At 37.3% G+C, this 14,662-nt stretch overlaps 1 protein-coding gene across 6 annotated transcripts in view; it reads left to right on the top strand.

The window, feature by feature from the left end:
* The window catches only part of GSK3B (glycogen synthase kinase 3 beta), a 214,947-nt gene that overhangs the window by 113,521 nt on the left and 86,764 nt on the right, over positions 1–14,662 (top strand). For all 6 annotated transcript variants that reach the window (XM_086404344.1, XM_086404335.1, XM_086404351.1 and 3 more), the window contains exon 3: positions 3,742–3,825. In XM_086404344.1, the coding sequence (XP_086260470.1) occupies positions 3,742–3,825 (84 nt within the window). The remainder of the gene's footprint in view (positions 1–3,741; positions 3,826–14,662) is intronic.

Below are 14,662 nucleotides of genomic sequence, written 5' to 3' on the forward strand. Positions count from 1 at the left end.
TTTAGATCCTTAACCTTCATTGTGAGATCTGCTCTGACTTCCCTATCTAAAATAATAGCCCTTTCTCTCTATCATGATCTGTCCTTTTACTTTACATGAAAATATATTGTTTATCCCTCCCTGGCATCTGGTCCCATCACTTCATGATTGAGCCACTGAACTGAACTGAAAAGATCCAAAAGATAAATTTCACAGAGCAATTTTTAAAGTATTAATCAAGCCAATATTAGACAATGCCTATGCCTAAGATACATTTAATGTACAACTGTCCCAAGCCTAACTTTTTGCTGAGTCATTCTTTATTAGTGCATCATGACATACTGAATTCTACAGAAAAAAAAAGTTGTTATTCTACAAATATAGTGTACCTTTTCTGTGCCAAGCATCATTTGCAGTATTAAGGATATGGCAGTGAATAAGAATAACAAAGTTTTTAACCTCATGAAACTTTCAGCCTATAGAGGACAGTCGAGTTCAGTTCAGTTGCTCAGTCACGTCCGACTCTTTGCAACCCCATGGACTACAGCACACCAGGCCTCCCTGTCCATCACCAGCTCCCAGAGTTTACTCAACCTCATGTCCATTGAGTCCGTGATGCCATCCAATCATCTCATCCTCTCTCGTCCCCTTCTCCTCCTGCCTTCAACCTTTCCCAGCATTAGGGTCTTTTGAAATGAATCAGTTCTTCACAGTAGGTGGCCAAAGTATTGGAGTTTTCAGCTTTAGCATCCATCCTTCCAATGAAGGACTGATTTCCTTTAGGATGGACTGGTTAGATCTCCTCACAGTTTAAGGGACTCTTAAGAGTATTCTCCAACACCAAAGTTCAAAAGCATCAATTCTTCGGCCCTCAGCTTTCTTTATAGCCCAACTCTCACATCCATACATGACCACTGGAAAAACCATAGCTTTGACTAGACGGATCTTTGCTGGCAAAGTAATGTCTATGCTTTTTAATATGCTGTCTAGGTTGGTCATAACTTTCCTTCCAAGGAGCAAGTTTAATTTCAAGGCTGCAGTCACCATCTGCAGTGATTTTTCGAGCCCCCAAAAATAAAGTCTGACACTGTTTCCACTGTTTCCCCATCTATTTGCCATGAAGTGATGGGACCAGATGCCATGATCTTCGTTTTCTGAATGTTGAGCTTTAAGCCAACTTGTTCACTCTCCTCTTTCACTTTCATCAAGAGGCTCTTTAGTTCTTCTTCACTTTTTGCCATAAGGGTGGTGTCATCTGTATATCTGAGGTTATTCATATTTCTCCTAGCAGTCTTGATTCCAGCTTGTGCTTCATCGAGCCCAGCATTTCTCATGATGTACTCTGCATGTAAGTTAAATAAGCAGGCTGACAATATACAGCCTTGACATCCTCCTTTTCCTATTTGGAACCAGTCTGTTGTCCATGTCCAGTTCTAACTGTTGCTGCCTGACCTGCATACAGGTTTCTCAGGAGGCAGGTCAGGTGGTCTGGTATTCCCATCTCTTTCAGAATTTTCCACAGTTTATTGTGATCCACACAGTCAAAGGCTTTGGCATAGTCAATAAAGCAGAAATAGATGTTTTTCTGGAACTCTCTTGCTTTTTCAATGATCCAGTGGATGTTGGAAATTTGATCTCTGGTTCCTCTGCCTTTTCTAAAACCAGCTTGAACATCTGGTAGTTCACAGTTCACGTATTGCTGAAGCCTGGCTTGGAGAATTTTGAACATTACTTTACTAGCCTGTAAGATCAGTGCAATTGTAAAATGAGAAATTTTAAGCCTCCTTTCAAAAATAGTAGAATATGAACAGGAAGTAAGGGTAGGTAAATATTTGAGTCCATATACTTTCTTATATTCTTTTTGTTAAAGGATCATATGCATAGTATATGTGTACCCGTTCAGTCACTTCAGTCGTGTCTAATTATCTGTGACCCTTTAGACTGTAGCCTACCAGGCTCCTCCGTCCATGGGATTCTCCAGGCAAAAATACTCTAGTGGGTTGCTGTACCCTCCACCAGGGGATCTTCCCAACCCAGGGATGGAACCCACGTCTCCTGCATCTCCTGCATTGCAGGCAGATTCTTTACTGCTTAGCCACCAGGGAAGCCCTATATGCATAGTCTTAATACAAATTCCATTACATGGAAATTTTATTTAATAGTTCTATGTTATCTTGGTTAATTGGTCTGGAGAAATAGCTTATTTTAATATAGCCGTCGATGTTAAAAAGCAATCTTAATATCTGAGAGGAGTCTTATCTTACTTCAGTTCTCCCACAAAGCTAGCTACCTATAGGTGAATTGATAGAATATAGACATACTTCAAAAAACAGCTCAATTTGGAATAGAAAATGGACAGTTTTGAAATTTGTAAAATTTTCTGTCATCTGTAATAGTCAGAATGCAGAGTCCAGTACTACGTATTATCCTTGTTAAAGCGAGTATCCTGTACTGTCTTGAGTTTCTCTGTTTATTGCTTCAGCTATAAACGTAACAAGTAATGGAATGAAAGATTGATGTTTTGTATCACTGTATACATAAGCCCAGGTCTCGTATCGGTTTAAAGAGTCGGAAGGAGAGTCATCTTACGTTCCCTATTTCCTTTTAGAGAACATGCTAGAACCATCATGAAGTTTACTGAAAGTTTCTAGGGAAGAGGAAGGTTTGTTTATTTGTGCTATCATCCTCCAAGAGCTGGAGCCCACTCTGCTCTAAGACAGTTCTGCTTATTAGGCCTTTTGTCCATAATACATCCCCAGCCCCTTTATTTTGGCCTTATTCTCTAAACATAATAGCATTTACCTTCCAAATTCCCAGGTATGTACTTCATGATTGTAGCTCTTCTAAATCATCATTTTAACAGAAATTTTATATTTCTGTCCATTTAGCAAGTATTTTGGTATTCTTTTTCTGTGTTATATATTTTGGACTTTATTAACTGGATTTCTGACAGTTAAGTATATTCTTAGAATTTAACTTATATATATATATATATATATATATATATTAATGTGTACTCCTCAGATTTATTACTGCAAAATTTATGTTCCAGTGTTGGGAAGTTGTCATATTGTTTAATGTTTTATTTTCTTGAAGCATAACTTTGAAACTCCCCAAAGGAAAAATTGTGTGATCTATAAATTTTCAGGACTGTACACCTTCTAGTATATATATTTTAACTCTAGCAACTGAGCCCTTCTAATAGGGCTAACTCAGATTTTTCACTGCATTTTAGATAACAGGGCATGTGAGAGTTTTCTTTGTACCCATATTCATTTGTTTGGTGAGAAGTTGATTATTATTATAGTTGCAGAAAATTATAGTAATAATAGCTCATTTCAAATATCTCTTGCATACATAAACCATTCCTTCTCAAGCTATTTGTAGTGAGGTTACCAGTTTTAAAATTTTTCATTTCATTGAAGACTAGTATTTTTATACAATACTGTAAAAATGAATTATGAGAAAAGTGAAACTTAGGGAAATATAGGCTCTACTTTTAACTCTAAGATTCATGGTTGTAAAATTGTTCTTTCAAATTGCAATAAAGGATTCTGAACACTTATTTTCGATTTCTATATTTATCTTAACTGCAGAGCAATGGTCTGACTGGTGATACTTTTTAGTAACATATGAATGTTACCTTTTAGTAACATATTTGTGGCCTGCTCTTTGAAGTGCTTAATGTTGTTTCAGAAGCATCTTAGTCAATATGAATAGCAGGTAGCCTTTAAAAAATATTTTCATGTGTTTCCTTTTCAGAACCGAGAGCTCCAGATCATGAGAAAGCTAGATCACTGTAACATAGTCCGATTGCGTTATTTCTTCTACTCAAGTGGTGAAAAGGTAGGTCTTTAGAATGTGTTTACTGAATATTGTGATGGACTTGATATTCTTCTAGAAAAAGTTTGTATCCTGTCCTCCCATCAAAACAGCTTTGCTTATTGAATGGAAGAATTCCAAAATACATGTCCTAGTTTTTCTAACCTCACAATATGATTATTGAATATCTTTACAGGAAAATGTTAATGAAATGATGTCGTTGTTTAGTCACTAAGTCGTGTCCGACTCTTTTGTGACCCCATGGAGTGTAGCCCGTCAGCTCCTCTGTCCATAGGATTTCCTAGGCAAGAATACTGTAGTGGGTTGTTATTTCCTTCTCCAGGGGATCTTCCAGACCCAGGCATCGAGCCCATGTCTTCTGCATTGGCAGATGGATTCTTTACCACTGAGCCACAAGGGAAAACCCTAATGAAATGATAGAGGGGATTAATTTTTAAGAATTTTCTTCTTTAGTTCTAAAGTTCTATATTTCAAAAACTTTTGTGTTTCTTATGTGCTCCCAGAGCCCGTGATAGTTTACGTGTTTGTTGGAGGGAGGAAAATGATGTCAGGTTGTTGAAGTTGGAAGTATTGGAGGGGAACGGGAAGCAGGAAGACTTTGGACCAGAATGAGACTTAAACATTAGGAAGCAAGTTTAACCTATTCTAGGGATAGATTGCATTAAAAAGTTGGAAAAGATGTAATATTACAGAACTTCTTGTAAGTGGTTACTATTTATTATCACATTTAATTCTGTAAAAGCAAAGGATAAAGAAAGATCTCCTGCTTTGAACTCCCCTTAGCCTCCTACCCTTGGATTTTCTCTTTAAAAGATACAGTGACTAATACCTTATACTCACTGGAGTTGGAAGCATAGAAAATCATTTTCCTCAGTTTTACCATGGTCTTTTTCGTTCTGTCTGTTCACTGTTCCTTCTTCCCAGAGTCAGTCTTTTCTTTACATGGTTTGGGTGAAGAGGGAGGACAGGTAATAAGCACTTAAACCCTTTGGCTAAATTAACATCACTGAATAAGTTCATTTAATATTTTGGACTTTTCCGTGTGTGTGTGTGTGCATGTGTGTTTGAGTCACTCAGTCATGTGAGACGCTATGGACCGTAGCCCATCAGGTTCCTTTGTTCATGGAACTCTCCAGGCAAGAATACTGGAGTGGGTAGCTATTCCCTTCTCCAGACGATCTTCCAGGAATCCAGCCCAGGTCTCCTACATTGCAGGCAGATTCTCTACCGTCTGAGCTACCAGGGAAGCCCACATCCCATGCATATACTTCCCAAATGCCTTAGATTCATAATACCTCTTGATTTCTAGCCCAGTTCTTTTTTACTTCACATATTTCCTAGTGTACCATTTAGTGATTTTCCATTGAATTTTATTTAGATTATTTCCTGAGAAATCTTTTTTTTTTTCCATGATAAGGCCTGTAATATGGGAAAGTACCTGTGTATTAAGCCAGGATTGTGATGTACATACCTACAGATACATAACTGTTGCATGTGTGTGTGTGTGTGTGTGTGTGTGTGTGTATGTGTGTGTCATAGCTAAGGTTTTAACAACCATAATTAGCAAATTGGCCCTTTAGTGACTCTTATTTCTTAGGTGTTTTCTCAATTTTTTTCTCCTAAGTTTAAATGATGCATTTGCTTGTCTTAGGGACTATAAGCCCTCATAAGTATTTGGGCTCTTTTATTTCCTAAGCCCGTTACTTGGTTCATGCTACCTTTTTTTTTTAACCTACAAACTGCCTGTTATGTCTTTGATCTTATTGGTCTTGACATGTCATTTCTTTTTCCTGCCCCTTTCCAAATAAAATTACGGAGCATCTATTATGTTCACATCACTATTATAATGGAATTTTGCATCCCTATGGGTTTTGTTATTAGATGCTAGACATTATAATACCCCACAGAGGAAAATAAAAAAAGGTCAGGATTATTTGTTCCATGAACCACTGAATTGCTTGGGGATTCATTTGCACAGGCCTCCCTACAAATCCCCTTGAACATCTTCTTTTGATTGCTTAATTGATATAGCTTTCCCTGAATAATCAACAAGGTCCTGTTGTATAGCTCAGGGAACTACATTCAATATCCTATTTATAAACCATAATTGAAAAAAAAAAATTAGATATATACATACATATATTGTTTTCCCTATATGCCAGGCACTGTTTTAGTGTATTACAAATACTAACTCATTTAATTCTCACAAAGATAAAGCAGAAAGGGAAGAACAGATCTTTCGAACAAACCTTTTGTGGTAACACCCAAAGGCTTACCTGTCTGGCAACCCCTCAAATTTATTTTCCCTTTTTAACTCTGGTGTCTGTTGGTCTCTCTCTCTGTCTGCTGGTTACTTCTGTGGATTTCAGCCTCTTTCTCTGGGTTTGTGTACCCATCGTTCACTGGGTTTCTACTCATCCTACTCTGAATATTTGATCATTTCTAAATTTTTGTGTGGATTTCCATCTGTCCTGAGCCTTTGTCTTTGTCTCTCATGGAGTCTCTTCTCTCTGAGCCTCTACTACTTTGGGGGAAATTTTTAAAGAAGGAAAAATTTTCACTCACTATCCTGGCTTTTGACTTCAGTACTACATATATTATTCTGTATGTTCACGTTCTACATAGTTGTATGAATAATTCAGAATCTCAAAAGCTTTCCCTTGTTGCCTCATAATATTTTTAGTTATTGGTTATGTAATATTCCACTGAGGTTTTGTATTACATGATATTCTTAACTGCTCCCCTATTGTTATTTTTGAGAATATAGTTAAGCTACCCAAAGACCTTATCATAATTTTTGTCCATAAGCACTTTCTAGTTCTGGGTAAAGTTCAGGTAGGATGGTTGTTTTGTTTGACAGATCCATTGACCACAGTTTGACTGAATGGTTATAGAAATAGCCATCTTGGTGACTTTGTCTCTTTGTGCCACCCTGCCATTTTAAAAGCTGTCTTTGGGAGTTAAACATAATATACTTTTAGCCTATAGAGAGTAGCCAGTGTAACTAGAAGGAGGAATTAAGTCAGGACAGGGACTAGAGATGTGACCAGATTAGTCTCAGTCATAGTCTTCTGGTTGGAATTATTGGTATTTAGTAATTGGAGCATCATGTAGTCAGTTATTATACTCCAAGTTTTACCCAATAGATTTTATTGACTCTGATTTAGTTCAAAATAAATAGTACTTTCTCCTTGATCAGAGAGAAACATTTTTTCAATGTTTTGAAACTCTGGGTTTATAATACTTTTGTGAATTCCAAGTATCTTAGAGAATAGTGTTTCTTAGTGTCAGTATTCGGCAGTAGAAACCTTTCCCTCCTAAATGAAATTTATGAAGAACCTCTGTTCTACGGGTAGAACAGATAAGAAGCAAAGTTGTTCCTGATTGAAACTGGGGTATGAGAACAACTGCCTTTGCCTTCTCTGAGTTGCAGCTCACGTTTGTAGAAGCCTGGGACTCTGCAGGAATATGGAAACCATTTTTTGTTTTTACAAGAGACTTAGATTTTATTTAAATCAAGTAATAGTTTTCTTTAAGAAATATTTCTCTAAGTAACCTTACATATAAAATTGTTTTACCTGTGGTTCATCATAGTTTGATTATGGAGTAATAAAAGCTATCTTCCTTAAATTAAGACTCTCCCTCTTTTTGTATGAGAGACAGTTTATAAATAGCAAGGATGTCCAGTTGATATTATTCCTTATACCAACTTTGCTGTTGATAGTAACTGTGCAGAGGGCTGTGTTCCGAAAGGGAGATTTTTACAACTTCCTCTGGGATCAGGGAGAAGAATGGTGTGCTTGATTTTGCCTGTTTGTCACTAGCCCTGGCGAGAAAATGGTTGAGGTGAATCCATTATGAAAAGTAAAGAGCTCTGGTTTTGTATCCAGAAATACTTGGGTTTGATTCCTATTTCCATCACTTCATAGCAGTATGACAGGTAGTGTTACCTTTGAAATCCCTTTTCAACCCTTGTCATCTGTATAGTAGGGATTTTGTAAGGAAAAAAAGGTAATATAAGTGCTTATCATAGCACCTGGTATATAATTAACATATTACCTTGCAAATTACTAAGTAATAGCAAATATATATTGCACTTGCTGTGCGTCCAGACATTGCTCTAAGCCCTTTTACACATACTTTGTACCTCACTTCATCCTTACTGTAACCCAGTAAAGAATGGGTTACTAGAATGGGTTTTATAGAAGAAGAAATTTAGGCAGTCAGAGTTAAGTAAGCTGTACAACCTAAGACTCATACAGCTATGGAGTGGCAAAATTAGGAGTCAACTCCACAGTCTGTCTCTAGAGTTTGTGTTATTGGTATACAATTTAGCAGTGTATCTTAGTAATGATTGTTGAGCAAGGGGAGATTATATAGTGTCTACTTTGGAGAACTTTTAGAAGTAAATAGCCTTTTGCTGTATGATAATAATAGTGTATATGTGCTCATTCAGTCATGTCTGACTCTTTGGGATTCCATGGACTGTAGCCCACCAGGCTTCTTTGTCCATGGGATTTCCCAGGCAAGAATACTGGAGTGGGCTGCCATTTCCTTCTCCAAGGGATCATCCTGACCTCAGAATCAAACATGCATCTCCTGCATTGCAGGCGGATTCTTTACCAGTGTGTCACTGGGTAAGCCCAATAATAATAGTAGTAATAGTAAATAAATAGTAATAATAGCCCAAACTTAGATGGTGCTTACTATATGACAGGAATCAACCTAAACACTTTGACTTTTTTTTTCTTTTATATATTTTTGGAAGAGCTTTTGAGAGTATTGTTCTTAATTCTTCTTTAAGTGTTTGTTAGAATTTACCATTGAAACCATCCGGCGCTGGCCTTTACTTTTGGAGTTCTTGACCACTAATTGAATCTCTTCTTGTTAAATAAGTTTTTTGAGATTTTGTATTTCATCTTGAGTCAGTTTAGTGATTGATGTGTTTCTAGTAATTTACCAGTTTCATCTACATTATCTAATTTGTTGGTATACAGTTTGTTCATCATATTCCGTTATAGTGCTTATATCTGTAAGGTCGATAGTAATATCCTTACTTTCATTTCTGATTTAGTTTTTTGTGTCTTCTCTCTTTTTTCTTTATCAGTCTAGCTGAAACTTTGTCAATTTTGATGATCTTTCAAAGAACCAACTTTTGGTTTCCTTGAACCTGTTGTTTTCTCATTTTAGGTGTACGGTCAGTCGTGTCCAACTCTTTGCAGCCCGGTGGACTGTCGTCCTCCAGGCTCCTCTGTGCATGGGGTCCTCCAGGCTCCTCTGTGCATGGGGTTCTCCAGGCAAGAATCCTGGAGCGGGTTACCATTTCCACACCTCTAGGGGATCTTCCCAACCCAGGGGTCAAACCTGTGTCTCTAGCATTGGCAGGCAGATTCTTTTACCACTGAGCTACCTATTTCTGGTTTAATCTTTATTATTTTCATTCTTCTGGTAGCTTTAGGTTTAGTTTCTCTTTTTTTTCTTGTTCTTTAGGGTATAAAGTTAGGTTATTGATTTAAGATCTTCTCTCTGTATATTCCCGAGTACTGCTTTGCTGCCTCCATTGAGTTTTTGTTTTTGTTTTCATTTATCTCTTAAGTGTTTTCTAATTTTTCTTGTTTAAACGTGTGTTGCTGTATTTCCTCTTTGGCTTGTTTAGTTGTTAACAGTGTGCGAAAAGTTTGCTGTAATAGTTTGTTATAACAGTGTGCTATAATTTCCACACGTTTTGAATTTTTTGATTTGTTTTTATTTCATTGTGGCTAGAGAAGATGCTTTGTATAATTTTAGTCTTTTAAAACTTACTGAGATTTGTCTTATGGCCTAATATATGACCTATTCTGGATAATATCCCATGTGCATTTGAGAAGAATGTGTATTCTTCTGTTTTGGGATAGAGTACTCTCTCTGGATTTTTGCATCTTTATCCATATTCTTTAGCCATCTTTCTTTCTTTTCCTGGTTCATGATGACTTTGTCTGGTTTGGTATCAGGGTAATACTAGCCTCATAGAATAAGTTAGGAAGTGTTTTCCTCTTCTATTTTTTTGAAAAATTTCCTGAAGAATTGGTATTGTTTCTTTGAAGGTTTGGCAGATTTCTCCAGTGAAGCCATTTACAACAGATGACTTCTTGTGGTAAATTTAAAATTACTAATTCACTTACTCTACTTGTAATAAGTGTACTTAGATTTTTCTTTTCTTCTTTTGTCCATTTTGGTGATTTTTTCATTTCATCTAAATTGTCTTATTTATTGACATAAAGTTAATACTTTTCCCTTAAAATTATTTTTGTTTCTGTAAGGTCAGTTGTGATGTCTCTGTTTTCATTCCTAGTTTTGATAATTTGAGTCTTTTCTCTTTTTTGTTTCTTGGTCAGTCAGCTAAAGGCCTGTCAGTTTTGTTGGTTTTTTTTTTTTTTTTTCAATGAACCAACTTTTGGTTTCATTAATTTTTTAAATTGCTTTTCTGTTCTCCAATGTATTTATTGCTGTTCTAATCATCATTATTTCCTTCCTATGGTTTTATTTTGCCCTTTTTTCCCCCCTAATTTTTCAAGTAGAAGTTAAGGTTATTGATTAGAGATCAATTTGATTAGAGACTGATTAGAGATCATTCCTCTTTTAAATGTCATATATTGGTCAAAGGCTATGTTTCAAGTCCCATTAGCCAGTTACATTTTTATCCTTTACCATTGTATGTGTGATAGGCTTGAATGCTATTGTCATAGTTCAGGAAGTTCATTATTTATTTGCCACATGTTGAACCAGGGACTGATAAATAGGAATTTCCCCTCTCATTGCTTCTGAGAGGCTATAGCCTTGGACACTCAAAATCTTTTTCCCTGCCAGGATGAATGTGGTTTTACTTCCTGGGAGTTGCTATTGGCTCAGAGTGGCTTATTGTTTACTCAAGTGTATGGTCAGAGGTTGTTTGTAAGCCACTTGTGGCAGTGGTACTTCTGCTGTATGTTGATGTATCTGTGTGCAACTCAGGGAATGCTTCAGGTTTGTCCCACATCCTGCTCAGCTGGCAGCTGTGCACATCCTTATCAACTTACAGAGATGACTGTAATTCCAAGTAGGCTCTTCCTGACTATATTTTCCCTTGGTTCTTTCTATTAAACTTACGGTGCCTTGCCTTGTTTGTGTTATGAGCCTACCAACCTCCTCTTAATTGCTGTCTACAAAGATCTCCTTTTATACAGTTCATGAGGTTCTCACGGCAAATATGCTGGGATAGTTTGCCATTCCTGCCTCCAGTGGATCACGTTTTGTCAGAACTCTCTGTTACAACCTATACATATTGAGTGGCCCTACATGGCATGGCTCATAGCTTCGTTGAGTTACGCAAGCCCCTTTGCCTCGACAAGGCAGTGATCCAAGAAGGGGAAAGATTGAGGACAGAGGAAAAGAGGGCATCAGAGAATGAGATTGCTGGATGGCATCACCATGGATAGATGAAATGGACATCAACTTGGGCAAATTTCAGGAGATGATGAGGGACAGGGAGGCCTGGTGTGCTGCAGTCCATGGGGTCACAAAGAGTCAGACAATGACTGGGTAACTGAACAACAGCAAAGATCTCCGTTGGTTTTAGGCAGCAGTTATAGGCTAGAGTTCTTCTTTCTGTATTGCAAATAGTTAACATCTTGCAATAGAGCACATAGCCTGGCTTTCTCCCTGGACAGAACTCCTGCACTCCCACCCTAGAACTGGATGAGGACTCACTTTTCCCAGAGTTACACCCCCACTGTATGAGAAGGTACCAAAAGAGGGGCAATAGCAATGGCACCCCCTAGTCTTCACAAGTTGGCCCTCCCAGCATGGGAGCTGTTCCTGTGAGCAAATTGAGGATGAGACTGTCAAGGGTTCAGCCTACTATGCCTGGAGTAGCGCTTCTCTGACTTACTTGTGGGGACTGAGTGGGGGGAGGGAGAGACAGTTCTCTTGGCTAGGATAAATCTTTTGCAACTTGGGGAGCAGCTTGTCCCTCCTGGGGTGAAACCATAGTCCTTGACTAGGAGCTGAGAGGAGAGGGTGCTGTCTGGAGTGGAGTGCTGGATTGTTGTTGTTCAGTCGCTCAGTCATGTTCAACTCTTTCGCAGAGAGAGTCCTGAATAGAGCTTCCCATACATGGAGATAGGATGACAGGGTAAAGGTACAGGTCTTTACTAAAATGCCATAGATTCTTGCAGTTTTACCAAGATTTGTTTCTTCCTTGCTGTGTGCCCTTAGAACAATTTCCATATATTTCACACAGTTGTTGGCTAAGCATTTTATCATTTTGCTTTGCTGAGGAGATCATCTGGAGATCATTATTTTCCACACTTTGTAGACTACTTAGTGAAATTGTTATTCTAGGTAGAAAAGATTAATAAAATAGAGGCCTCCAACTATAGTGGGTGCATACTGTAGTGTAGAGGGATAAATTTAAAAAGTAATGACTGAGCATATGCTAATCATCTTATGTCTTTTTACCTCATTAACTTTAAGTTTAAGCAAACACTAAAAGCACCATTTTACTAATACTTTATTAAACATATACCAAAATAATATTTAAAAATATTATATAAATACACTTTATATATAATTTAATCAAATTCCTAGAGATATTCATTTGGTTAATTGGAATTACATAATGTCTTAAATCATAAATACGCAATTTTTCTTAAAATTTTATGATTTATAAAATGCTTTTAAAATGCATTTTTCTCATTTAAACATCATGCAGTACTGCTGCTGCTGCTGCTGCTGCTGCTGCTGCTGCTGCTGCTAAGTCACTTCAGTCGTGTCCGACTCTGTGTGACCCCAGAGATGGCAGCCCACCAGGCTCCCCCGTCCCTGAGATTCTCAGGCAAGAACACTGGAGTGGGTTGCTATTTCCTTCTCCAGTGCATGAAAGTGAAAAGTGAAAGTGAAGTCACTCAGTTGTGTCCGACTCTTAGTGACCCCATGGGCTGCAGCCTACCAGGCTCCTCCATCCATGGGATTTTCCAGGGAAGAGTACTGGAGTGGGGTGCCATCGCCTTCTGCATCATGCAGTACTCCTAGGTAGCTAATATTCTGTTTTGTTAGTTTTATCATTGGAAAAATGGAAGTCTTGTGTGATTAAAGAATTTGCCCGGTGTTGTATAGTTAGTAATCATAGGAGCCATTTTCAAACATAGATTCTTCAGCTACAAAGTGTGATTTCTTTCCAACCACTTATTCTCTTCAAATTGCAAAACTTACTTCAATTTACCTGCATTGTATAGTGTTTTAGGTACAAAGTGTAAAATCCGTCTACTTGAATTTAAAGGACAGGAGAGAAATATACTGCAAAATGATACATGGAATGACACTTATTTGTATTAGGAGTAGAAATAGTATGGAGGAAAGTAATAAATTATACAGAGGGTCAGCAAATGAATTACATAGGAGAGGTGATGGTTATTCAGGGTTTGAAGCCCAGATAAGAGCTATTTTGATATATAGTGCAGAATAGGTATGTGTCAAGTTAGAAGTACAGGATATTTGAAAAGTTTGTTGGAGTTAAACAGCATAGTCTGTGTAGAGGAGATACAGGTATTTCAAGATTTCAGACATGTAAAGTAGGGCGTTATGGGGCTAGTAGTGGGATGTGAAGCTGGGAAAGTAAAAGTAGTTTCATAATTGTTTGTCAGCTTTCCTATAAGAAAAGGATTTTTTGTTGTGTTGCTGTTTTAAATTAAATGAAATCCTGTTACAGAAATAACATACATGCAGAAATGTTATACAAAGTTGTAGCTAAGTATATATGTAGTCAAGTTTACAAAATTAATGCCTCTGGCTTTTTTTTTTCTCACCTTTTTTTTTACTGTGTGAAAATGACTGATAACAAGGAATTTTATTCACTGAAATAAAGAGGTTGCCTAAATAAGGCCAGTTTTGTATCTTTCTTTAAATTTCATGGTGATTTCCATTATAGTATAATAGAAATAGATAATCTGATGAAAATTTTACTGAAGAAATGCTGACATTTTTGTTGGAGTGTGACCTAAAGAATAAATATATAGGTAATGTAAAACTCCCTGAAGTGGATGAATTATCTAGATCTCCTCATGAGTTATAAATGTTATTTACAGCAGTAAGATGCTGACTATCAGCTGCTTGAAAATGTGAATCTACAAGTTTCTTTTTATTATTAATTATCACCTTGTTTTTATGTTATCATAATATTTTAGTGAAACTAAAATATTTCTACATTCATGGTGTAAAAAAAAAAATTGAAATAACAGATGGGTAGTAGACAAAAATAAGGTCTTGACCCTACTCCTTAAATCTCCAAGTCTTTCCACATAGGTAAATTTCCTATGTGCATATATGAGCACATATATCATATACAGGAGAAGGACACAGCACCCCACTCCAATATTCTTGCCTAGAGAATCCCGTGGACAGAGGAGCCTGGTGGGCTTCTGTCCATGGGGTCGCACAGAGTCGGACATGACTGAAGCGACTTACATGCATGCATTGGAGAAGGAAATGGCAACCCACTCCAGTATTCTTGCCTGGAGAATCCCAGGGATGGAGGATCCTGGTGGGCTGCCATCTGTGGGGTTGCACAGAGTTGGACGCGACTTAGCACCAGCAGCAGCATATCATATGTTACCATAACAACATAATAATATGGCCTTTTATGTCTATGTGCCTAGACCCTGTACCCAATTTCCTTTATTGTTAACATCTAATATCAGTATGGTACATTTATTACAATTAATGAGCCATTACTGATACATAATTATTAACTAACATCCAAAGTTTATTCAGGTTTCCTTAGTTTTTACCTAATGTCTTTTTTCTCTTCCATAATCCCGTTGAAACT

Source organism: Bos grunniens, chromosome 1 (assembly GCF_055505025.1).
Source record: "Bos grunniens cultivar Pamir isolate PY7600 chromosome 1, Bosgru_T2T1.0, whole genome shotgun sequence".
Classification (NCBI taxonomy): Eukaryota; Metazoa; Chordata; class Mammalia; order Artiodactyla; family Bovidae; genus Bos; species Bos grunniens.